Genomic DNA, 25,305 nt, shown 5'->3' with positions numbered 1-25,305 from the left:
GCATCTCTTGCTACGATCGTCTTCTTTCATATGCAGCATAAGGTTGCAGGGTAGCATCATTGGCTGAGGGAATGACCTCTGTAGGTTAGGGAAGGAATTTGTAATTTGACCATGATGCCGGCGATAGCTTGCTTACTCTTTGCGCAGGACACCGTGGGATCTATAACATCCAACAAAGAATGCCGGCAGAGTGGACCCCCATTTAACGTCCATCCGAGGGATGGCACACATACATTGACCCTGCATCTGAAACGCTGGAATGATAGTTTATAGCTGGATCAGGATTCTAACACAGGCTAGACCGCTAGACAGCTTAGAGGCAAGTGTGCGTACATCTCAGCCATCCTGTTCGCTACCATGATACCACGACTCACAAGATTGATTACAGGCATACACTATTACACCCACCACAATCGACAGGATGACAACATGCTTCGTTTTGCAATCGATTAAAATAATGAACGCATGCACAACTAGACCAACATTCGAAAGATTGCATACCTCCGCCAGGCTGAACAGTTTACGTTTTGTATCCCACTGATAAGGCCAGATCTGGATCTGGACCTGAACCAAAATCTAATGAGCTGGCTATTATCACCTACCACACCCATCCACCAAGTTTTGTCCCAATCGGTCCACAACTTCTTGAAAATTGTTATTTTTATTTTATGACACTTGATTCTTTTTCTTGATTGCTATTTTTTTATATATATAATTTTACTCTACTCTATTTTGATTCTTATTACATTTCTTTTTTTTTCTTTTTTACTTGATCAACTGATTTTCCCTTGTCCAGTACTTTGAGATTTCTTTGTATTTGAAAAGTGCTACATAAATAATTTTTATTATTATTATTATTATTATTATTATAAATATCGTGCTATATATCGTTTTTGGCCCTATCACTCAATGGTGAAGAATCACTTAGAAAAAAAAAAACATCTCGTATCCAGATCTTCACCACAATCAAATCAATTCTTCCTTGTCACACACTCAACCTGTCCACCACATTTCATCTGAATATGCCCATAACCTTCTGAGATATCATGCTATATATCGTTTTGGCCTTATCTCTGAATGGTGAAGAATCACTTTAAAATTATCGTATCCAGATCCGGGTCTTTACCAAAATCGAATCAATTCATCCTTGTAAGAAACCCAATCTGTCCACCAAATTTCGTCAGAATCTGTGCATAACTTTTTGAGATATCTTGCTCACAGACAGACAGACAAACAAAGAGACAAACAGATGGGTGAGAACAACCGTGGTGGAGGTAAATATTGGGCAACTTGAATTCGTTTTTATAAAGATTTTGGTGAATGAATAATCAATATAAACTGTTAAAAGGTGTAATGTGATGTAGATAATTCTGAAAAGGTTTGGGACACTGATAACAATTGCTTTTCACCTTTTTTCCTTTTTTTCCTGCGAAACCAGCAAGGCCCAGACTTCCAACTTCGCTGATACCTGATGGACCTTGGTCTCCCTGGCAGGGAAACACCACAAGTACAAAAATTATTTCCCCCCCACCAAAGTACAAAAATAGCCCACTATTTTCACCATTTTAAGTTGTTTGCATATTCGTTGTGATTTAATTGTCCGTATCAATCAACTCACGGTCATCTTCCATCTCTGTGACCTTATATATAGAGATATATCTGTATCTCACAATCAATGTATATACCCACTTGTAACTCCTGTGCTTCCTACTAGCAGAAACAATAAGCAGAATAAACAAAAGGCAATCTTCACCTTCTTTCCTTTGGGTCCCTCCGGTCCTCGAATGCCTGGATGACCAGTTTGAGGAGACCCTCGCAGACCAGGTGGTCCCATTGGGCCTGGTAGTCCAGGGAGACCTGAAAAACCCTGTGCATAGAATATAAATCTGAAAATAAGGTATCAGCTTAGAATTGATTGCCTGGTTGAAGGAAAGTTTTGCAGTAATATAAAAGAATGGAGATAATGGGTGCGGGATGTCTTATTTGATTTTATTTAAGAATAAATATGCCACACCCAGGAACTAATTTGGAAATGCACAAGTATAGGGAAGAAAGGACAATGAAAAAAATAATAATTAGGCGTATAAAGGAGGGATGGATTAAGACAATGAAGCAAGGCAAGAACAGTGGGCCAAGCAACCATTAAGCCAAGCTATATGTACAATCAAAATGGTAAAAGAGACTGAGGGTGAATACTTTTTACTTTTGGAAGTATTACACAAATGGGAGAATAAGAATGAAGAAATGGAGAAGACATGTTAAGACTGATTTTGAAATAAAGATTAAGAAGTGATGTAAGCTGATGAGTATTTAACAGCCATAATTATTCACGTCTCGTGGAGTTGGCCAGGGGAAAGGTTTTGGCTCCAGTCTTTTACAAACCTGCTGGCGCAGCCTGACTTTTGACCAAATAGGTCAGAGGAAGAATTTGGAATTTGTTCAGGGTGCTATTGATAGATCGCCTACTCTTCGTGAAGGACACAGTGGGATATTTAAGGTCTACCCACTAATGCTAGCAGATGGGACATGCAGTTTAATGTCCATGCCTCGCCCTACATGTAAAACATCAAGGTGACAGTTTATAGCTCGGCCGAGTTTCAAACCCATGTCGAGACAGCTCAGAGGCGAGTGTGCGTACTTTAAGGCTATCCTGCCAGCCCCGATGTAAGATAGCAACACCAAAAAATGATGGATTTGTGGGCCAGAATAGAGGATTGACTTTTCAGAAATAAATATTTTATAAAGCTTTGAGATCACTTACATGTTGTACATGGAACAGCATTGTTTTAGGAACAAAATTAATTTGCATGGAGGCACGCACAGCCAACACAGTCAGGTAGCCAGCTGCCAACACAGGCAGGTAGCCAGCTGCCAACACTGGTGGCGCAAAATGCCAGGGGAATTACATCGTTCTAGTGCTTCAATACAGTGTGTTACACCCATAATGGGGAGGTTGCCATGCCATATGCATGCAGGTGCAAGTCTAGGGGTAGACAAAGGTCAGGTAATCATCTAGGGCAGACGTTGTGCCTGGACTCGTGCCGTTTGCAAAAAGTCACCAATCGCAATTTGTGCATCATACTAGATTGCATGCATGTTTATTTTAAATCTAGTTTGAAAATTTGACGGGTTAGTTGAGTTGGAGTGTGAGTTAATTCGATTTGAATATAGAGAGTCAAGTGCCTCTTTCAGAGAACCAACAAAAAGTCCCTTTGCGTACATTATTGTACAGTTTTACCAATAAGCCGAAGAGTTATTGGATTATTTCAGGTTATATAATCAGTGGTATCTTGGTCTGATTAATGAATGATAATGTGACTGCAAAGTTCTCGTTGGGCCAAATGTAGATTTGCCTCAATCCCTGGTACAAACATAATTACAGTAATTTCACAGCTTTGTCACATTTTGTTCATTATGCAGCTGCAGCTTAGGTGATGCATCATACGTAAGCTTGTTAGTCTAGTAGGAAGACTAGGTCCCCCTGCACCCCCCGGAGATATACTTCTAATCAGTGTTTCTAGATTGGAAAAAATGTGTAGAAAATGACTAGCTATGGCCCCAAGCTGAAAAAATGTCCCACATACCATTTTTATGCAAATTACTGCTGCAAATTTTATGCAAAATTATGCAAATTTTATGCAAATTTTTGATGAGGAGTAGAGTTGAGGGGTCTTTGAGGGCTTCATCGAGGTGCTCTCGGTTGCAAGACTGGGTCATTCTGAGAAGCACAGCAGGGTCAGAGATCATGATGTTCTCCTCCTCAGTGAATCTCTCCATCAACAGCCTCTCCATTGCCTCACACACTGTTTTGAGGCAAAAGAGGGACTTTGCGTAGGCCTTTCCACTGAGAACACCTTTGAGAGATCCACTTGTTACTAGTTGTGCCTCAAAGAGAATCTCTGCATATCCAGAACCACGCATCTTGTGTCCAGTGAGCATCCCGATGTAGTTCATGGATGTGTGGAAGGGTCCAATCGTTACTACATGACTAGCAAATTCATTTGGCCAGCGCCAGATGATGGGAAGGGCTTTCATGCAGACACCCAGATCAAATGTATTCAGGACCCATCTCTGACCCACCTCAGCAGTTGCTGCCTCGGAACGCTTCAGTAGCTCACGAACAACTGCGTTGTCTGTGATCGGTTGGTGGATAGGCGTGCAGTAGTCGACTGTTGATTTGCTGGGTGGGGGAGAACCAGTTGCAGAGGTGAAACCCCCTAGCCCAGGCACAGGCTGCAGGCCATTGCCATGCCATGCAGGCACCAGGCACAGACCGATCACAGACAACGCAGTTGTTCGTGAGCTACTGAAGCGTTCCGAGGCAGCAACTGCTGAGGTGGGTCAGAGATGGGTCCTGAATACATTTGATCTGGGTGTCTGCATGAAAGCCCTTCCCATCATCTGGCGCTGGCCAAATGAATTTGCTAGTCATGTAGTAACGATTGGACCCTTCCACACATCCATGAACTACATCGGGATGCTCACTGGACACAAGATGCGTGGTTCTGGATATGCAGAGATTCTCTTTGAGGCACAACTAGTAACAAGTGGATCTCTCAAAGGTGTTCTCAGTGGAAAGGCCTACGCAAAGTCCCTCTTTTGCCTCAAAACAGTGTGTGAGGCAATGGAGAGGCTGTTGATGGAGAGATTCACTGAGGAGGAGAACATCATGATCTCTGACCCTGCTGTGCTTCTCAGAATGACCCAGTCTTGCAACCGAGAGCACCTCGATGAAGCCCTCAAAGACCCCTCAACTCTACTCCTCATCAAAAATTTGCATAAAATTTGCATAATTTTGCATAAAATTTGCAGCAGTAATTTGCATAAAAATGGTATGTGGGACATTTTTTCAGCTTGGGGCCATAGCTAGTCATTTTCTACACATTTTTTCCAATCTAGAAACACTGATTAGAAGTATATCTCCGGGGGGTGCAGGGGGACCTAGTCTTCCTACTAGACTATGTGTAATGACGTCTTTCTTCCTCTCACGAGAACAAATTTAAGCACATTTGGCCACAGAGCAGAGTTTCAGCTCTCCATACTGTTTGGCATGGCTTTCAGGTAAATCCAATAGAAATGTACACGGAACAGCAATATATAATTGGTCATTATAAGGGAAAATAAGAATGAAATAAACAGAAATAAGTATAGATATATTGAAGTACATTGTCACCCCAGAAGTATATCGTCACCTTTTGTCCTGTTTCACCCAACATTCCCTTTATACCATCAATGCCAGGAATTCCATGTTCTCCCTTGATGAAGGAAGGAGGAAAAAATGTAGGAACATAACGATTATTCATATAAAAAATTAATAAAGCATGCAGAAAAATGAATCGATTTGTGATCAAACTTGACTCCTTATAGTGTACCTTAGCTCCAGTGGCCCCTTGCTCTCCTTTTTTCCCTTGATCGCCAATGCTGCCACTATCGCCCTTTGGAATACCAATAAAAAAATTCAGCCATAAGTACAACAAGTCAGGTGACGACGATGGTTCACGAGCGAGCGGTATTCAATGACAAAGGACGGACCATAACCGAAACAGGCCCGGACAGGCCAGGCCCGGAAATGTCAAAACGAAGGTTATTGACCTTGAAATGAGATAGAAAAGAATGTATAATCAGTTATGAGGTTGGTTAGCTACACAATACCGAAAATTCGGTGAAAATGAAAAAAAAAATTAAAAATGAAACATCGAGCTCCATGGGGCTAGACACATGACATTGGCCTAACCAAATATCGAAACCCCTGTCAGATTCCACCAAACCCCTAGGAGAAGATGTAGCTTGGAATTGATTACCCCCTAAAAAGACATCTTTTTTGGGCGTGGCTCCGCCCATAATGGGCGCAATACGCCCACTCTAGGCAGGACACAACTAGATCATGATATCAACCTCCCACCCAAGTTTCATCAAGACCGGATGACATCATCGGGTCGTTATGCTGCGGACAGATAGACACACACACAGACAGACGTGCACACACATGACGAATATAGTGGTCACTTGATAACTCGTGAACCAAAAAGCAAATATTAAAGTCACACATGGTACCAGCACCATGAAACAATGTTATACTGTTTTAATTGACAGTACTTTTAATGTTAAATATGTTGAGTGGCATCATCGTTTTAACTAACACAGAATAACAGCAGATACATCACAACAGTTAAAAAAGTTATATCTAATTTTACAGGACAAGCTTATTGTAAACAGAACCCATCAGGGAATAAACATGGGGGCAAGCTCATACAAAACGGTAATTTAATGTGACACCAATTAATTACTGTTGTATATACACTTGATTGCAATCATGGAAGGTTAAATACATACCAAGGCTCCATTTACCCCTTCCTTTTGTGGAATGCCAGGTAAACCTTGAGAACCCTGAAATGTCAAAAAGGATGTTAGTACCTCCAAAGGGGATTTTTTGAAAAATGTTTTAAGACAACTAGACTGAACACCAGAATGTTTATTGTATAAAAGGGTAAATAACAGATTGGGGCAATTAATGCACAAAGGTAGCTGAAATTAATATGGTATATGGAATCGTACCTTCATTCCTTTGGCTCCAGCATCACCGCAGAAACCCTTGTAACCAATTTGACCCTATAGAATGTATACACAAAGAATTAAGTAAGCACCCCTACACAACGAATTAAGGTAAGCACCCCCTAATATATATTCTTTGTGTATATGTATACATTGGCATATATTCTAAGGTATGTGAGATCAAATAATGATTGGTATGACATTAGCAATTATCCATTGATGAAATGCAGATGAGTGCACTCATCTGTGACGCCCATCGCTCGTGCAGCACGTGTTATCATCCACGTGGTCGTGATTTTCTGTAAATGCACTATCATCACGGGTTATTGCAAGTCACGCCTGAGCTCGTGTGGGGGTTACATGGTCATTTTCTCGTAATGGTGGCCCGTAGACGGTTGTCGGACGGAGAACGATGGCGGATAATAGGCATGATCGAGTCCGGAATGTCCAGAAAAGCTGTAGCTCGAACGTTTGGTTACCACCATTCGGTGATCAGTCGGTTGGTGCAGAAACACCAGGAAACGGATGCGGTGAAGGACCGCCCAAGGTCTGGAAGACCTCGCGTGACAACAGTCCGCCAAGATAGAGCGCTTTTGAGACTGGTGCGACGATATCCCTTCGCCTCGAGCCATTTCCTGAAGGACAACTGGCTGCCCAACAGAAGGCTATGTCACCGTACCGTGAGGAACCGCCTGAAATCGGCCGGTTTAAGGTCAAGACGAGTGATCAAGCGTCCAAGGCTACTCGAACGACATCAGAGGGAGCGTTTGGCATGGTGCCTAGCGCGACGTGGATGGAACATCCGGTCTTGGAGGCGAGTTCATTGGTCGGATGAAAGCCGGTTCTTGCTGTACGTGACAGATGGGCGTGTTCGGGTGTGGCGCCACAAAAACACCGCGTATGCACCTAAAAACATTCAACCAACGGTACCCTTTGGTGGTGGCTCGATTATGGTCTGGGGATGCTTCTCCCATGACTGTAAGTTGGACCTGATAACTGTGCGAGGTAACCTCAACGGAGAGCGATATGCCGAGGAAATCCTGAATACCACCGTAATCCCGCACTTCGATGACCACACCCTCGCCAGCAGACCCATCTTCATGGATGACAACGCCAGGCCTCACCGTGCGAGACGCGTCCGAGCCTTGCTGGAGCAAGGTGCTGTGACAACCATCCCCTGGCCTGCGTACAGTCCTGACCTGAACCCCCTCGAGCACGTTTGGGACATGTTGGGACGACAAATTGCGAAGATGGTCCCTCCAATAGCCAATCTGGATGAATTGGAACGTGCATTACATCGGGAATGGAACAACCTGCCACAGCAACGCATACGACGGCTTACAGGGTCTATGAGACGTAGGGTTGAGTCAGTGATCCGATCACGTGGGTCCTACACACGTTATTGACGCAAAGATCGCTAGAGGTCTTCTCAGAACAATGACTGTACGTTAGAAAACATAAACGTCATCCACACTGTCCGTGATGGACCTATAGCTCCATACTTAAATTGAGGTGCAAATATGCCTAAAATTCCCAAAAAATTTCACCTTAAATTATTCAGAATAAAATATTGAAAACGGCATGATTGTTATGTTTTTATGTGACCATAATATCACTTCTCCAGAAAATATAGCAATATCATGGGTATATTACACTGTTTTGACGACAACAAACTTGTAATGTGCGAGGTTGTAAAAAAACGGGGGGGGTGCTTAACTTAATTCTTTGTGTATAGAAGAAAGTTAATTCAACATCTTCGGTGTAAAATATCTATCACAATTGAAACAAGAAAGAGCATTCAGAGATTGCAGACCCTCACCTTCCCATCTACTTCCTAAACAAAACACTTGAAGAGGTTAAGTCACTCAAAAAACTTTTGGCCCTCACCATCAGCCATGATCTTTCTTGGGCAGACTATATTTCCAAGATGGCCTCCAAAGCCAGCTGCCGACTGGGAATCCTTTATCGTGCAACGTCTTTCCTTGGCCAATCTGAACTTTTGACAATCTACAAGGTATTTATTCACAGCTTGATAGAGTACTGTACTGCTCTCCCTTTGGGCTGGTGCTCCTGCCTCACACCTTGCCCTTCTTGATGCCTGGAAAGCAAAGCCCTCAAAATAACTGGGATATCCTGTGATGAAGCCGAGTGTCGAGGCCTGTTACTTTCACATCACAGACAGGTTGGTGGCCATTCTGTATTATACTGCCCCCTTTTTAGTCTTGCAACTTCTACCCTCTCTTGGTTCTGTCCGTCCCATATTTTTGCAGGGCACACATGGTCTGCCAGTAACCCGCTTCTTGGTAAATTCCCCAAATCCAGGCTCACTTGCTCACCTCCACTCATTTGTTCCTTTTTTCTCTTGCTTGTGGAACCCATTTCCCCAGTCTGTTCAGTCCTATTCTTCCATTCGTCCCTCCAGGACTTCAAAGCATGTTCGCCACTACCTCAGGTTATCTCCCATCCATACTCATGATCTCGTCTATCCCAAATGACCCCATTCCCAAGCATTTCCTTTTTCCGAGTTATTGTGATTTTTTTCCCCCTCTCCCTCATCTCTTTCATTTAGTAGTTGTTGGTTGGTTTGTTTCTTTTCTGTTTCATTCCCACTTTGCCCTTCATCTTCTGGTTGTGTTTCAGCTTGTGTGCAGCTTTTGTTCACCCCATGTGTCCTTCACCCCCTTCCCTTCGATCTCACTTCAACTCTGCTGTTGGTGTTTCCCCCTTTCCATTTTGTTCCCTTCCATTCTGCTCTATCTCTTTCATGAGCGATCATGTGTACAAAAAACCTTTTTCTACCTTCTCTGGTGAAATAGAGTCAAGAATGCATCGATTATGAGGGGTGGTGACGTTAGTACATAGAACAATGGTTTGGGTAGATGAGATTTTAAGGCAAACAAGTCAGGAGACGACGATGGTTCACGAGCGAGCGATATTCAATGACAAAGGACGGACTATAACCGAAACAGGCCCGGACTGGGGGGTCGGGGGCCCACGTGGCAGGTGTCGGGCCCCGACATACGGTGTACATGCCTATTTACAAAGGGCCCCAATGCGCTGCGTGCGCAGGCCTTTAAGAGCCAGCTGTACGTAATTGTGTGTGGTGCTGGCCCGGAAATGTCAAAACGAAGGTTACTGACCTTGGAATGAGATAGAAAATAATGTATAATCAGTTATGAGGTTAGTTAGCTACACAATACCGAAAATTCGGTTTGATTCCGACAACTTTGAAACTTTGACCTTTGTGACCTTCAAAGGTCAAAGGTCGAAGATTCTGAAATTTGTTGGAAAACTTGTATTTCATGATGTATGGGTTAATATAAGATCATGTACGACATTTCACCCTATCAGGAAGCGAACAATGTAATAAAACCATCAAAAATCGACTTTTCTAAATTTAGTGACCTTGACCTTGGGGCGAAAATGAAAAATCGAGCTCCGTGGGGCTAGACACATGACATTGGCCTAACCAAATACCGAAACCCCTGTCAGATTCCACCAACTCCCTCGGAGAAGATGTAGCTTGAACTTGATTACCCCCCTACAAAGACATCTTTTTCGGGCGCCGCTCCGCCCACAATGGGCGCAATACGCCCACTCTAGGCAGGACACAACTAGATCATGATATCAACCTCCCACCCAAGTTTCATTAAGATCGGATGATATCATCGGGTAGTTATGCTGTGGACAGACAGACAGACAGACACACACCCATGACGAATATAGTGGTCACTCTGTTTGATAACTCGTGAACCAACACTGAGTTGAGATAGTCTGCGTTTTTAACCCTTTGAGTACGGATGACGTCCAGTGCCGCAACCCGCGAAAAAGTTTTGCGTACGGATGACTTTACAACACGTCATTGACTATACCTATAAATAAATCGTCAGTACGTGGTTGCATTCCCGTACCAAAATGCCAAATTAATCCCGTACCGTGGGTATTTTTATCAAAAAAAATCCCGCACTCAAAGGGTTAAAGCACAATCTGAGATGAGACTGTTTGAGGTGAACAAGGAAATTGAGTGCATACACCAGAAACCAGAAATGAAAATGTAATTCACAAACTGCCATCAGGGGTTTTAAGAAGGGGACTGGTTGACCTTGAGATTATAATTTTTGGGTTAAGGCTGAAAAACAACGAGTTATTTGTGTCCAGGGATAACAAATGATGGAATAAGTGTGAAAGCCAAACACCCTTTTGTGGAGGTTAATTGGACCTAGGTTGCTTGTCAGTAGATTTTGTAATTCTCCAATATCATGAAACATAGGTGAGAGTTGAGAAGTCAGAACATATAATATATTTGAGCCAGGTCAGGGATGTCTGGTTGTACTAATTGGTTCTATTAATCATCAAGGCATTTAATTCAGAAATGGCACCTTGTTGACAAACACTGTGGGAAAAGAGTTGTGGAGCAAATTACGATTTTTTTTCTTTGGATTTGATTAATTTAAAGACATGGAACAAGTGTTTAGATTAGTTAGAGCAAGGATTACCACCAAATACCAAAATATCAAGTATGTCGTTTGTGTTTTGTATCCTATTCTGAAAATGTTATCACCATCACTCATGGATTTATTATTTGCTTGTGATTTCAATGTCGTTATCAATCGTCTACTTCATGAATAATTTGTTGGATTTTAATGACAGAAATCAAGTTTCCAAAGAAATGTGAAGGCACAACCAAGAGAAGTTTGTCAGATGGACCTGTATCTTTGTCCTTGTAACAATTTTCACTTGGTTGAACCTTTGCATTACGATCAATACCATCTAGAATAATTCATTCACCATTTCCAAAGGTAAAAGAGAAAACAAAGAACATTTACTAGCACAGGCTGTTTTGTCACTGCTACTCTGAGTACAACCCCCATAAAAGCAGTTTAATAGGTCCTACCATAGCATGGCGTTCTCATTAGAAAATAAATTGGAAAGAGCAATCAGAGATTGCAGACCCTCACCAGGACGTGTTCTCAGTGGTTTTTAAGGCTTTTGTGTTAAAACAAATATGGCGGCCGAACCACGTCACCGATGACGTCATCATTTTTTTCTCCACCAATTTATCCCGAGATGATGTTCAAGAAATTTCATCTTCATCGGATGACGTTTTGTACTTGTCGAATTATGACATCATAATGGAGGCACGAATGACATCATCATTAACATATGTTATTCCACATGGAGAGTTCTTTACAATGAGCCATGTTTCAATTTTTTTCTATGCAGCACTTTAGGAGATATGGAGGTGCAATTTTTTTCGGTTTTTCCAAGTTGGCGGCCGAACCACGTGACCGATGACGTCATCAGTATGTATTTTTTCTCCACCAATTTATCCCTAGATGACGCTCAATAAATTTTATTTTGATCGGATGAAGTTTTGTACTTGTCGAATTATGACATCATAATGGAGGTGCCTATGACATCATCATTAACATATTTTATTCCCCATGGAGAGTTATTTACAATGAGCCATGTCTCAATTTTATCATGGCAGCACTTTCAGAGATATAGAGGTGCAATTTTTTTCGGTTTTTCCAAGATGGCACCTATACCACGTGTCCCATGACGTCATAGTTATCATTAAAAAATGATACAGGTGGAGTTGCACCTATGGTGAAAATTTCCTGTCAATCGAACCAACGGTTGTAGAGAAAATCATATTTATTCTCTGTGGACAAACAAACAGACAAACAAACGAACTCAAATGCAATTCCCTCCCCTCAGGCGAGGGTAACTAGAACGGCACTCAGTAGAGAGCATACCTCCGCCTTGTTGGCCATATCACTCAATGGTGAAGAATCACTTTAAAAAATTCTACTTGCTGGATCCGGATCTGGATCTTTACCAAAATTGAATCGATTCTTCCTTGTCACACACATAACCTGTCCAACAAGTTTCGTCTAAACCCGTCCACAACCTTTTGAGATATCCTGCTATGTATCGTTTTTGGCCCTATCTCCTAATGGTGAAGAATCACTTTAAAAATTATTGTGTCCGAATCCGTCCAAAATTTTTGAGATATTTTGTTCACAAACGGACAAAGAAACAAACAAGAAGACGTCATGCAGAGCATGATACTTGCAAAATCCACCCCCCACCAAAGGTTTCCATTAATACAGCAAATTGTCAATTTCATAAAGATTAAAATTGACGATCTTGATCAAAGCTCGGGTCAATAGGATGAAAAGTGACGATTTTTCAGATGAAAAATGATGATTTTAGAAGTTTGACCTTGAATTGACCTTTGACCTTAAAAATAGTTGGTTTCCCAATTCAGTGAGGCACTGCTGTTCACAAATGCTGTTCAATTTTCAAGTCAATCAGATGAAAATTTATGGGTTTTTAGATAAACATTCATGATTTTGGAAGTTTGACCTTGAGTTGACCTTTCACCTTTTGACCTCAAAAGTAGTTGGTTTCCCAATTCAGTGAGGCAATATGCAAATGCTGTTTTATTTTCAAGTCGATCGGATGAAAATTGACGGTTTGTCAGATGAAAAATGATGATTTTGGAAGTTTGACCATTTGACCTCAAAAATAGTTGGTTTCCCTATTTAGTGCCTCAATGTGCAAATGCTGTTCAATTTTCAAGTCAATCGGATGAAAAATGTCGATTTTAGAAATTCGACCTCCAGATGACTTTTGATCTCAAAATGAATAGGCTTCTCAATTGTGACGACCTCTACAACTTGGTGAAGTTTCATGACGATCGGTTTAGAATTCGAACAGACAAGTGTGATGGTGAGTGACAAACAGACAAACAAACAATAAACATGTCACGCATATCACGATACTTGCAAAATCCCTAAAATAAGTTGTTGGCCTATGATGACCTCAAAAATACTTGGTAGTTGAATTCAGTGACCTGGTATGCAAATTGTCTTAAAATTTCAAGTTAATCGGATGAAAATTGAGGATTTTAGAAACTTGGCCTATGTTGACCTTTTGGCCTATGTTGAGCTCCAAAATACTTGGTGGTTGAATTCAGTGACCTGGTATGCAAATCTTCTTAAAATTTCAAGTTAATAGGATGAAAATTGAGGATTTTAGAAACTTGGCCTATGTTGACCTTTTGGCCAATGTTGACCTCAAAAATACTTAGTGGTTGAGTTTAGTGACCAGATATGCAAATCCTCTTCAAATTTCTAGTCAATCGGGTGAAAATTGAGGATTTTAGCAATTTGACAAAGTTGGTGACCTTTGGCCTATGTTGACCTTTTGACCTTTTGACCCCAAAACAATAGGCTTCTTGCTTATGACCAACTCTACCATTTGGTGACGTTTTGTGAAGATCGGTTGAAAATTGTGACATGTAGGCGACTGACATACAGACAAACAGAAAGACAAACAGAATGAAAAATCGGTCAGAGACCGAGTACTTGCCCGAATGTACTTTTTTTTTATCGGCCATTTTGGATCAAAATGGCGGGAAATCAATATCTATACATGTATACTCTTGAAATCTATACATGTATACTCTTGCCGGTGGTGTATAACTAGCAGCATAGCCAGCATAGTTATTTGGGCAGTGTATAAGCTAACAGATCGCTGTCTCCATCGATCTTGCCAAGGCCGTAACACCTATCGGCTCAAAATCCTTTTAACTGTTGACTTGGTAGTTTTTACAATGAAGGAAACACGTATCGGGAGTACATACTTCATAGCGATTGTGAATGTGACAGCTCTGAGGCGTGTTTCGCTTTGCATCGCAGGCTGTAAGATTAAAAGCTAACGATTTTCACGTTTCTGGTGACCTTGAGCTTGACCTTGGGCCTAGAGAGTTAAAAATTGGGCACAGTCTATTCCAGGGCAAGGCAAATATGTGTGTAAAGTACGGCGATGCTATGTGCAACGATGTAGACGTAGTACTGCGCACAAACAGACAGACAGACAGACAGACAAACCAACCAACATACTTGCCGGAATCTATTCTGGCAAGTAACAAACAGACAGACAGATGAGCCATGTCTCAATTTTTTATATTCAGCACTTTCGGAGATATAGAGGTGCAAAGCTTTTCGGTTTTTCCAAGATGGCGGCCGAAATACGTGACCGATGACGTCATCATTATTTTTTTTCTCCACCAGTTTATGCCGACATGGCGCTCAAGAAATTGCATCTTGATTGGATGAAGTTTTGTACTTGTCGAATTATCGAATTATGACGTCATAATAGAGGCCTTGGGCCGAGAGAGTTAAAAATTGGGCACAGTCTATTGCAGGGCAAGGCAAATATGTGTGTAAAGTATGGCGATGCTATGTGCAACGATGTAGACGTAGTACTGCGCACAAACAGACAGACAGACAGACAGACAGACAAACCAACCAACATACTTGCCGGAATCTATTCTGGCAAGTAACAAACAGACAGACAGATGAGCCATGTCTCAATTTTTTATATTCAGCACTTTCGGAGATATAGAGGTGCAAAGCTTTTCGGTTTTTCCAAGATGGCGGCCGAAATACGTGACCGATGACGTCATCATTATTTTTTTTCTCCACCAGTTTATGCCGACATGGCGCTCAAGAAATTGCATCTTGATTGGATGAAGTTTTGTACTTGTCGAATTATGACATCATAATGGAGGCATTGGGCCTAGAGAGTTAAAAAATTGGGCACAGTCTATTCCAGGGAAAGGCAAATATGTGTGTGAAGTATGGCGATGCTATGTGCAACGATGTAGATGTAGTACTGCACACAAACAGACAGACAAACCAACATACTTGCCGGAATCTATTCCGGCAAGTAATAACACACAAGACCAACCAATAAATTTGAAAAACCTTAGATTTTCGCAAGTAACAAACAAACAGACAGACAGAATAACAAACGCAACCGACCAGTATACTTGAAAAATCTTCGATTTTGCAAGTAACAAACAGACAGACAGACAGGGGTGAAAACATAACCTCCATCCACCTTTGGTGGTGGAGGTAAGCAGCTCCACTCCTGAGAGTTGAGTGCCCCCCTTTCAGAGTCTAGCACATTACCTGTAGGGTGATTAGGTCCCCCCCCCCCCCTGCAGTGACACACACACACACACACACACACACACACACACACACACACACACACACACACACACACATTACATTTTTACTGTGAGTAAACTTACGCTTACATATGCAATTCTAACAACTCCTCTCCTCAAAAAGCCTCACTCTTTCCCTCCCAACTCTGTCCCATCTTTGAACTCCCAGCTCCCACAACCCCAAGTCCTCACCCTGCCCCTCCAAACCCTAAGGCATCCACCCCACCTCACACTCAAGCCTTCACCCCCACCCCTCAACCCCCTAATCAAAAGTCCTCAACCTCCTCTCCCCCATACTGAAGCCTCAACATCCCCCTTCCACATCCATCCGATCTTTACTCTCACCCTCCTCCTTCTCACAAAAGCAAACGGGCATTCTCATGTCGAAACAGTGAACCAATTTAGTTCATATTTTCATGCACAATGGTGCAGATGGTGTCAAATTTTGCCCAAATACTGCTATTAAACTGAGAGTCTCAGGGTAATTACCCTGCGCTCGTGAAGCGAAAAGTGGGGTTAAGCATTCAGTTGCGTACATGTGCCGTACGTGTCTGCATTTTAAAAATTCATTTTCTCGGCAACCGTTGGTCCGATTGACACGAAATTTTACCATAGAAGCGCCTCCGCCTGTAGAATTTCTTTATTCATATTTATGACGTCATAAGTCACATGGTATGGACGCCATCTTGGAAAAATGTTACATCTCTATATCTCCCAAACCGCTCAATGGAAAAAAATGGAACATGGCTCATTGTCATGTACTCACCATGGGGAATAAGATATGTTGATGGTGATGTCATAGGTGCCTTAATTATGATGTCATAATTCGACAAGTACAACGCTTGATCTGATACAAATAAAACAAAAATTCATCTGCAACTGTTGGTCTGATGGGCACAAAATTTTCACCACAGGAGCACCTCCTCCTGTAGAATATTTTAATGATAATCATGACGTCATAGGTTATGTGGTACAGGCACCATCTTGGAAAAACCGAAAAATGTTGCACCTCTATATCTCCAAAACCGCTGCATGTAAAAAATGGAAACACGGCTCATTGTAAGGAACTCCATATGGGGAATAGGTGTTGTTTGCAATGACGTCATTTGTGCCATAATTATGACATCATAATTTGACAGGGACAACGCTTAGTCTGATCAGTTTGAAATGTATTGAGCGTGATCTATACAATTATATTAGAGAATATAAATTTATGATGTCATCACTCACATGGTCTGGCAGCCATATTGGATCAAAGAAAAAAAAATGTTCAAAAACAGAAGAGTTGGCTCGCAACAAGTTGACTGTGCAGGGTAAGTATTCTATGAATACTATCTAGTTCTAAAGGGTAAGTTCCAAAGGGTTCTAAAGTGTAATTTAAAAAGGTTTTAAAAGGTAATTATAAAAGGTTCTAAAGGGTAAATTTGAAAAGGTTCTAAAGGGTAATTACAATGGCTTCTAAAGGGTGATTCTAAAAGGTTTTAAAGAGTAACTGTAAAGGGTAATTCCAAAGGTTAATTATAAAGGGTAAATTCTAAAGGGTAATTCTAAAGGAGAATTCTAAAGTGTTCTAAATGATAATTCTAAAAGATAAATTATAACGGGTTCTAAAGGGTAATTATAATGGGTTCTAAATGGTAAATTCTAAAGTTCTGAATGGTGTTAAATGGTAAATTCTAAAGTTCTAGAGGGTTATAAAGGTTTGCTAAATTGTTGGCTGTAGTATTGAAATTGTGGGTCAAGTCAGGCAAACTACACTGTCCAACCAATGGAGGTGGAACTCACATGCACGGATGGATGCACGCATGGCTCCTTTTATAGTATAGATATTTACACAGGGATTGAATGAATACCAACAGATTTACAATCCCAAGTAACCATTGCTACATTTGTGTATTCAGAATCAAAATTCCGAATAAATTGAAGAGAATGTGAGAAGAGAAGAAACTCAGACCCTCACCGGATGCCCAGGCACACCCAGTGAACCTCTATTCCCTCTTCGTCCATGTGCTCCATGTCGCCCTGGTGTCCCAGGTGACCCCTGTGAAACAAACACTTAAACATGTGTTGTTCTGCATAGATTGGACACCATTTAATCACATGATTATATTGTGAAAACAATATTTAATTTTGACGTATTTCCCATAAAAAAGGGAGTGAGTACTTTTTTAACTTACTGGATATCCATCTCTTGCATAGTCTCCAATTTGACCCTTTGCAAAAAAAAAAAAAAAATCTTTGAAACATAGAAATCCTTTCAACATGCCAAGAGTAGTTTTCTGAGAAGTTATGAAATCAAACACCAAGATCACAAGACATTATTGAGGTCACCTGACTACCACGAAACATGAATTTGGTGCCTACCAGAAGTCCTTGTTCACCAGGTTCTCCATGAGGTCCTCTTTCACCATCAATTCCAGCATTTCCTCTCCTCCCCTAGCAGATTTTGACAAAAATTCAGCCAAACACCCAAACAACAAATGGTTAGACAATAAATACTAAAAGCAGGTGACTGGAGGCTTCTGAAGCTCACACTTTGATGACAACAGCGAACTCACTGGGGAACCAGGTGATCCAGTATCTCCTTTTGGACCTTCCATTCGAGGCTGCCCTTGGGGTCCTCTGTTCCCCTGTGAGAGGAATATATGTAAATAACATGAGTCTGAGACCTGCGCCATCCCATCCATAGTACCAGAATTGAGAAGCAACTCCTTAAAGTACAAATTATTACCAAAAATATAGGTACATGAAGGAAATTATTTCGGGTTATTCACTCACAGCCATTTATTAAATTTCTAGCCTAGTATCGCTGTTACTAACACTTCGTACAAAATATATGCAGTGTCGTCCATAAGTATTGAAACGGTGAAGTCAAATTTGGTATTATTGCTATATACGCAACCAAATTAGGATTTGAGATCAAAAGATGAATATGAGTCAAGATTACAGAAGGTCAGCTTTTATTTCTTGGTATTTATATGCATATATGCTTTACCATTGAAGAACAATAGCACTTTTTATGCTCAGTCGCCCCATTTTAGACAGACATAAGTATTGGAACAAATTGTAGCGGTTACCGCTGGATGCACACAATCGCCTTGCACCGGCCAGAACACGGCCAGATGCGCCTCTCCCGGGCATGCCCGGACTCACTGTTCCCGGGCACGCCCGAACCTCCCGGGCACGCCCGGTCTCGTCTTTCCCGGGCATGCCCGCTCTCGCCTTTCCAGGGCTCGCCCAGAGCATCTGGGCATGCCCGCTATCGCCTTTCCAGGGCTCGCCCAGAGCGTCCGGGCATGCCTGCTATCGCCTTTCCAGGGCTCGCCCAGAGCGTCCGGGCATGCCGGCTATCGCCTTTCCAGGGCTCGCCCAGAGCGTCCGGGCATGCCCGCTCTCGCCTTTCCAGTGCTCGTCCAGAGCGCCCGCCCGGGCACGCCCAGCCTCGACTTGCCAGGCCGCAGCCAAACACACCCGGGCAGGTCCAGACTCGCCTTTCCAAGGCTCGCCCTTGACACCCGGGCATGCCCGGTATAGCTTTTGCCGGGCAAACTTCCCGACATAAATGTGTATATATATTGCTGCCCGATAAACGGGCTTTTGTCAGAATACCTGAGCTGTTTTGTTTCAATAAAACAACTCGGACGAATTCCGTCTTTGGTCGCGTCAATTCTTTCGACTCGCGTTGGAGCGCAGCTCCTTCAAAATGACTGACAGGTGTTTCTTGCTGCTCAGGTGTTTCTTGTTGCATTTATTGTTCACAAATAAAAGAGCTGTGAATGCCTAGTCTTGGATGTAGCCTTTGCCTTTGCCTTGGGAGTCAGTAGGCATAAACCAACATGCAGGTGCATCGAGAGCCAGTACGGGCCCCGAGGCAAACAACTTCGGGGCCCCCACTCCCACCCTTTCGCTCTTTTATAATTTTTTAATGAACTTTCTTTAATGAAAAACCAAAAAACTTAAAAAAACAAATGATCACTTTTATTTAGCTGTATGATCGAAAATAAAGGAGATAGCGGGACGTTTGGACCGATCGAGTCAATTCACACCCTCGAATGTTGAACACGATTTCTCCATAAGATTGGCCAAAAAATACGTGAGAAATGGTTAATAATTTTTTTTGGACAAAGAGGATACAAACCCATTTCTTTGTAATGCACATTTCTGGTTAATAACCATTTTCTGTAAAGTTTGAAAATGTACCATTAACAGCGGTAAATGTTGTTTTGTTTCCCGCAAGAAAGCCGGCACGGAAAGCAAAATCAGCTTCTGAGTTTAAATGTAACGATGAGGAAATGAGGATGAGCCAATGAAGGGTTTCACTGTAGTGTTAAAAAAATTACAGGAGAAGCTTGGGCCCCTCAATGGACCCCGGGCCCCGAGGCAGTGACCCTCTGACGCCCCTACACCCCCCTCCCAACACCCCTGGCAACATGAAGACTAGAGCTGTCTATTAAAGAAAAGCGAGCAAGTTGGAAGCTGACAGAACAGAATAATTCAATTAGAAAGAACCACAGCAGAAAAACTGGGCAGAGCAAATACAACAATTTGGAATATCTTGAAAAAGAAAGAAACCACTCGTGTGCGTAGCAATAAACAACGGTCAGGTCGGCCAAGGAAAACAATTACAGTTGATGACAGAAAAATCATCAGAGCTGTGAAGAAAAACTTTAAAACAAATGTCAGTGACATCACCAACAATCTCCAGAGTGCAGGGGTGAAAGTATCACAATCTACCGTTCTCAAAAGACTTCGACAGCAGAATTACAAAGGCAAGATGCAAACCTCTCTTCAGCACCAAATATATAAAGGCGAGAATCGAATTTGCCAAGAAGTAGACAGATGTGAGCCAGTAGAGTCCTGGAACAAAGTTGTATGGACAGATGAGACCAAGATAAACCTTACGAAAACGATGGAAAGGCAAAAGTGTGGAAAAAGGAAGGAACTGCATATGATCCAAATCATACCACCTCATCTGTGAAGAATAGTGGAGGTAGTGTCATGGCTTGGGCTTGCATGGCTGCTTCTGGAACTGGCTCACTCATTTTTATTGATGATGTAAATAATGATGACTGCAGCAGATTGAATTTGGAAGTGTACAGAAACATTTTGTCTGCCTATTTTGAAAATGTTTCCAAACTCTTTGGGTGGTGCTTTACCATGCAGCATGACAATGACCTAAAACATACTGCCAACACAACCAATGAGCTCATCGGGGGAAAAAGTGGAAGGTTTTAGACTGGCCAAGTCAATCTCCTGATTTAAATCAAATGGAGCATGCATTTCACTTGCTGAAGAGGAGCCTAAAGCCAGAAATCTCTCAAACAAACGACAATTTTTAATGGCTGCAGTAAATGTTTGGTAAAGCATCTCAAAAGAAGATACCAAGAGTTTGGTTATGTCAATGGGTCACAGGCTCAAAGCAGTTATTGCAACGGATTCCCAACCAAATATTAACTATTATACTACTTTATTTTAAGTTAATCTGTTCCAATACTTATGCTTACCTAAAATTGGGAGACAACATAAAAAGCGCTATTATTCTACAATGGTAAAACATATATGCATGGAAATACCAAGAAATAAAAGCTGACCTTCTGTACTCTTGCCTCATATTTTGATCTCAAATCCAAGTTTATTGAGTATATAGCAATAATAATAAATTTGACTTCACCATTCCAATACTTATGGAGGGCACTGTATTAGACATAATGCAGGGGGTTTCAAAAGTCCAAAATCATAGGTATATATATATATATATTCGTGAATACAGGGTTAAGGCTTGTGGGAGAGCTCGAATAGTGAGCAGAGGAGGATGCAACAGAGCAAAAGGAACAGTAGAATATGGGGGGGGGGGGGGGGGGCAGGAGGGGACACCAAAGTGGAGTTGAAGGATGAAGGACAAAATAGAGAGAGATTTGGACAAACATTGGGTGTTGGGGGGAATGGGGGGGGGGAGGGGTTGAAGGACATATAACAAACAGGGGGGAGGGCAGGAAAGAATACATTGGGTGGACAAGGTGGATAAGGAAGAAAACTGTCAGGGAGGGGAAACTGGAAATTTTGAAGGAGGCTTTGGATTGGAGATGATCTGAGGTGGTGTTGAACAGCTGTTTTGAAGACCTGGAGGCAAGAAAGAGATTGAAGAAAATGTGGGGGTTGGTTTCACAGGTGGGAAAAATAGAAACGAATGAGTATAGGTGAGCAGTGATCCTGTATTTTGTGAATTTCACCAGAAAAGGGTTGATTGTGGACCTCATGTGCCCTGCAGAAACCTATGGGGGACAAAGCATGGAAAGAGCAGAGTGCAAGACGAGAAAGGAGGCAGTAGAAGACAGAGACCACCGACCAATGGGAACGTGATAGGCCCATCGACTTGGCTTCAACACAGGAGATTCCAATAATCTTGAAGGCCTTGGTTTCCACGATGTAAGACTGAGCAAGATGTGAGGCAGGGGAGTCAGCTCAGATGGGAGAGTAGTACTCCATCAAACTGCAGATGAAGGCCTTGATGAAACTGTGGATAGGAATTCTGGTGTGCCAATGAAGGACTCTGTACGATGGAGGATTCCCAGTTGGCAACTGGCTTTGGAGTCCAACTATGAAATGTGGTTTGTCCAAGAAAGATCATCGCTGATAGTGAGGTCCAGAAGTTTGAGTGACTGAACTTCCTCAAAAGGTTCGTTAAAAATAGATGGGAGGGTTTGCCAGATAGTCCTTTCAGAGAGAAAGAGTGCAATTTGTCAGGTTTGAAAGACATATTCCAAGTGTTTGACCAGCTTGTGATTTTGTCAAGGTCTGAGGAGAGCGACGAGGTTGCAGCCTGCCTGTCTGAAGGATGAGGGATGTCATGGTAGAGGGTGGAGTCATCTAGCAAATAGATGAAGGGGATTTTCCAGAGAGTCAGAGAGATCATTGATGTAGATCAGGAATAGGACTTGGTCTAGAACACTGCCTTGGGGCACTCCAGCTTTGACAGGGAGATGAGATGAAAGGATTCCTTTGAGAGCCACATGCCAACTGAGAGTAGAGGAGTTCAGTGAGCTATGTGTGGAGTTGGCCTTGGAAGTCATAGACAGAGAGGTTGGAGAGCTAGGTGGGATGCCAGACTGTATCAAAAGCACAAGATTATACCTAGAGAGACTACCCTGATATCATGTCTGATGTTGAGGGCCTCCATCCATTATTGGGTGAGCAGAAGCAGCATGTCCAAGTTAGAGTGACTTGGACTGAATCCAAAATAATTGCTCGAGTTGTGCACCACTGATGTGCATACACATATCAATTCTTGCATGAAGGTTTCTTAACACTGACACATAAAATTTTCGCACATTCGTTTCTGATTTAATTCATAGATCTCCAATAGAACATGGTCTCATGGTATAATTACCACTGATTTCAGGTGTCCCCAAAGAAAACAAGTCAATTGGCATTAAATCTGGAATATGTGGAGGCCAGTATATTAGTCCATGACATCCTATCCACCGCAAAGGCATTGTCTCAAAAAAAATTCCTATGATTCTGGACTTTTGAAACATCCTATGTATTACTACACCATTCCTCATCCAGAGGAAGTGCAGGTTGAGGGGTGGATTTTGGTCTTAACATCAGTAGGTATACCGAGATGAAGCACAGTGATATGTTTGGGTTTAACTTATGGCTCTTTGATGGCCACTGCAGATTTACATCAATGTTGTCCTGAAGTCAATCGAATGTATAACAAACAGCAGTTTGGCAAGGAGCATTGTCATGCTGGTAGACATAAGGGCACACACACATCCTAGTAATGCATCAAAGCCAATAGTGCAGAGTTGGCTAAACTGTCATAATAAAACACCTTTATAAAGCACAAACTGCTTTACATTGTGTGGTAAAACATGCTCATGTCGTTTGGGAGGGTTCACTGCAAATTTGGGTGTGTTGTCACAATGCATTAGGTCATACCGTATCGTTTAGGAATATTGCCAAATTGATTCTTGAAATGAGATCAGAATAATGCAAGAAAGAAAGTGCAATGTTAATGCACTACATTTACTTGGCAAATCTTGTGAATAACATTACAAGGTTAATTAATTTTGAAAAATCAACTTTCATTATCAAAATCTGGGTGATTAATTGCACTGCTGATTCCATGGTATGATGTGTTTCTATTGCATGTTAACTTTGGTTGAAAAATCTCACTGTGTTTCCTGGTTGGCCCTTCTTGCCTTTGCTTGCAGACAATATCTCAGCCTGTAGAACACACAGTAAACATTTTGGGGTGGGGTTAGATCTAAATGGGATAATATTGTTCTAATTAGCAAACTACAGAACTCTGAATAAAAATGAGGAACCTGTCTCATTTACCTCTGCATATAGGTAACTCATTGCTGTTTTCAGTGTATATAGCTATATCCATACACGTTTTTCGCATGATTTACGCAGCAATGTCAGGGTGATGTAACATTCAGGGATTACATCTTAGCTGCCTAAACAGACTTGAAAATAACATGAAATTTTTTTTTATGGTGAAGTAGACTTTGGGGAGATTTCACCGAGTGTACTTCAAATGGAGTCTCTATCATCTAAATCCTGCAGGAAAGCCAAAAATCCATGCAACTAAAGCTAGGTGTACAGGCAGCGCATTAGAGCTGGGGGATCACAAGTACTGTATATGCCAAATAAGAAGCATAGTTCATCTAGCTTTAACTGCATGGGTTAACTCCCTGTTTTTTCCAGAACTCATTTCCTGCATTGCACATGCAGTTGTGAAATACATAACTGTATTTGGTGATAAATATTTGAAATAGAAAGCAATTCATTTGGAACTAAACACAACATTTTAACCATTCACTTTGAGTTGTAGGCTTGAGTTGAGACTCAAGTGCATGTAGACAATGGTTTGAAGCCTTTAAAGAGCACAAATGTTGCATCTGACTATGGAACAGATATTGGACCAGGACTGAAGTAGGAACTTCATCTACGGGTTGCAGTATTGTTGGAATGATTGTGGCACTGATGCCAGTGCACTGGAAAATTAATTAGGATATAAATTTAGCCCAGGATATGGGAACACAATGCAGTAGTGTGCTCCTTTTGAAAGGTACTGTGTGAATTGTAATGTTCACAAACAAATTCAAGCAGAGGAGACAGCCAGCAAAGGTCACAATGATGCAGATAGTAAAACCTATGCTACGTACCGAAAGAAAATTTTGGAATTTCGCCAGAGCTCTGGCTCACATGTAAGCTAAGCAAAGCACACAATATATAAACTTATTTTGGATGCAGGTACTGCTCCTGATACCAAGTACTGTACAACAAGTCCTCGGGTACAAACCTCATCTCCTTTGGTGCCAATAGGTCCCTGGTAGCCCTGGAAAAGAAGAAAGAAAATCCACATCATCAAATAAGAACTCCAAATTGTTATAACTGGCAAAGAACCATTACGGACGGATTAATCCCCCACTTTTATTATGTCTAGGATGTATTTTATTACGTCTGCCACCAAAGGTGGATGGAGGTTATGTTTTCACCCCTGTCTGTCTGTCTGTGAAGATATCTCAAAAAGTTGAGGACGGATTCGGACGGAATTCGGTAGAGAGGTAGTGTACGTGACACGGACGAAATGATTAGATTTGGGTGAAGATCCGGATTCGGTTGGATGAATTTACAAAAGTAATTCTTCACCATTGGGAGATAGGGCCAAAAAAGATATATAGCAGGATATCTCAAAAAGTTATGGACGGATT

The 25,305-nt window shown here is 41.8% G+C and overlaps 1 protein-coding gene across 1 annotated transcript in view; it reads right to left on the bottom strand.

The window, feature by feature from the left end:
- The window catches only part of LOC137425150 (uncharacterized), a 510,298-nt gene that overhangs the window by 60,543 nt on the left and 424,450 nt on the right, over positions 1-25,305 (bottom strand). The window contains exons 93-104 of the mRNA XM_078776351.1: positions 24,894-24,929; positions 23,759-23,809; positions 18,139-18,210; positions 17,945-18,016; positions 17,758-17,793; positions 17,541-17,621; positions 6,556-6,609; positions 6,334-6,387; positions 5,373-5,435; positions 5,193-5,255; positions 1,754-1,867; positions 1,410-1,487 (exon numbers count right to left, since the gene is read on the bottom strand). Coding sequence (XP_078632477.1) covers positions 1,410-1,487; positions 1,754-1,867; positions 5,193-5,255; positions 5,373-5,435; positions 6,334-6,387; positions 6,556-6,609; positions 17,541-17,621; positions 17,758-17,793; positions 17,945-18,016; positions 18,139-18,210; positions 23,759-23,809; positions 24,894-24,929 — 774 coding nt within the window. The remainder of the gene's footprint in view (positions 1-1,409; positions 1,488-1,753; positions 1,868-5,192; positions 5,256-5,372; positions 5,436-6,333; positions 6,388-6,555; positions 6,610-17,540; positions 17,622-17,757; positions 17,794-17,944; positions 18,017-18,138; positions 18,211-23,758; positions 23,810-24,893; positions 24,930-25,305) is intronic.

Source organism: Myxine glutinosa, chromosome 4 (assembly GCF_964187855.1).
Source record: "Myxine glutinosa chromosome 4, kmMyxGlut1.1, whole genome shotgun sequence".
Lineage (NCBI taxonomy): Eukaryota > Metazoa > Chordata > Myxini > Myxiniformes > Myxinidae > Myxine > Myxine glutinosa.
This window is presented reverse-complemented; position numbering and strand designations above follow the sequence as displayed.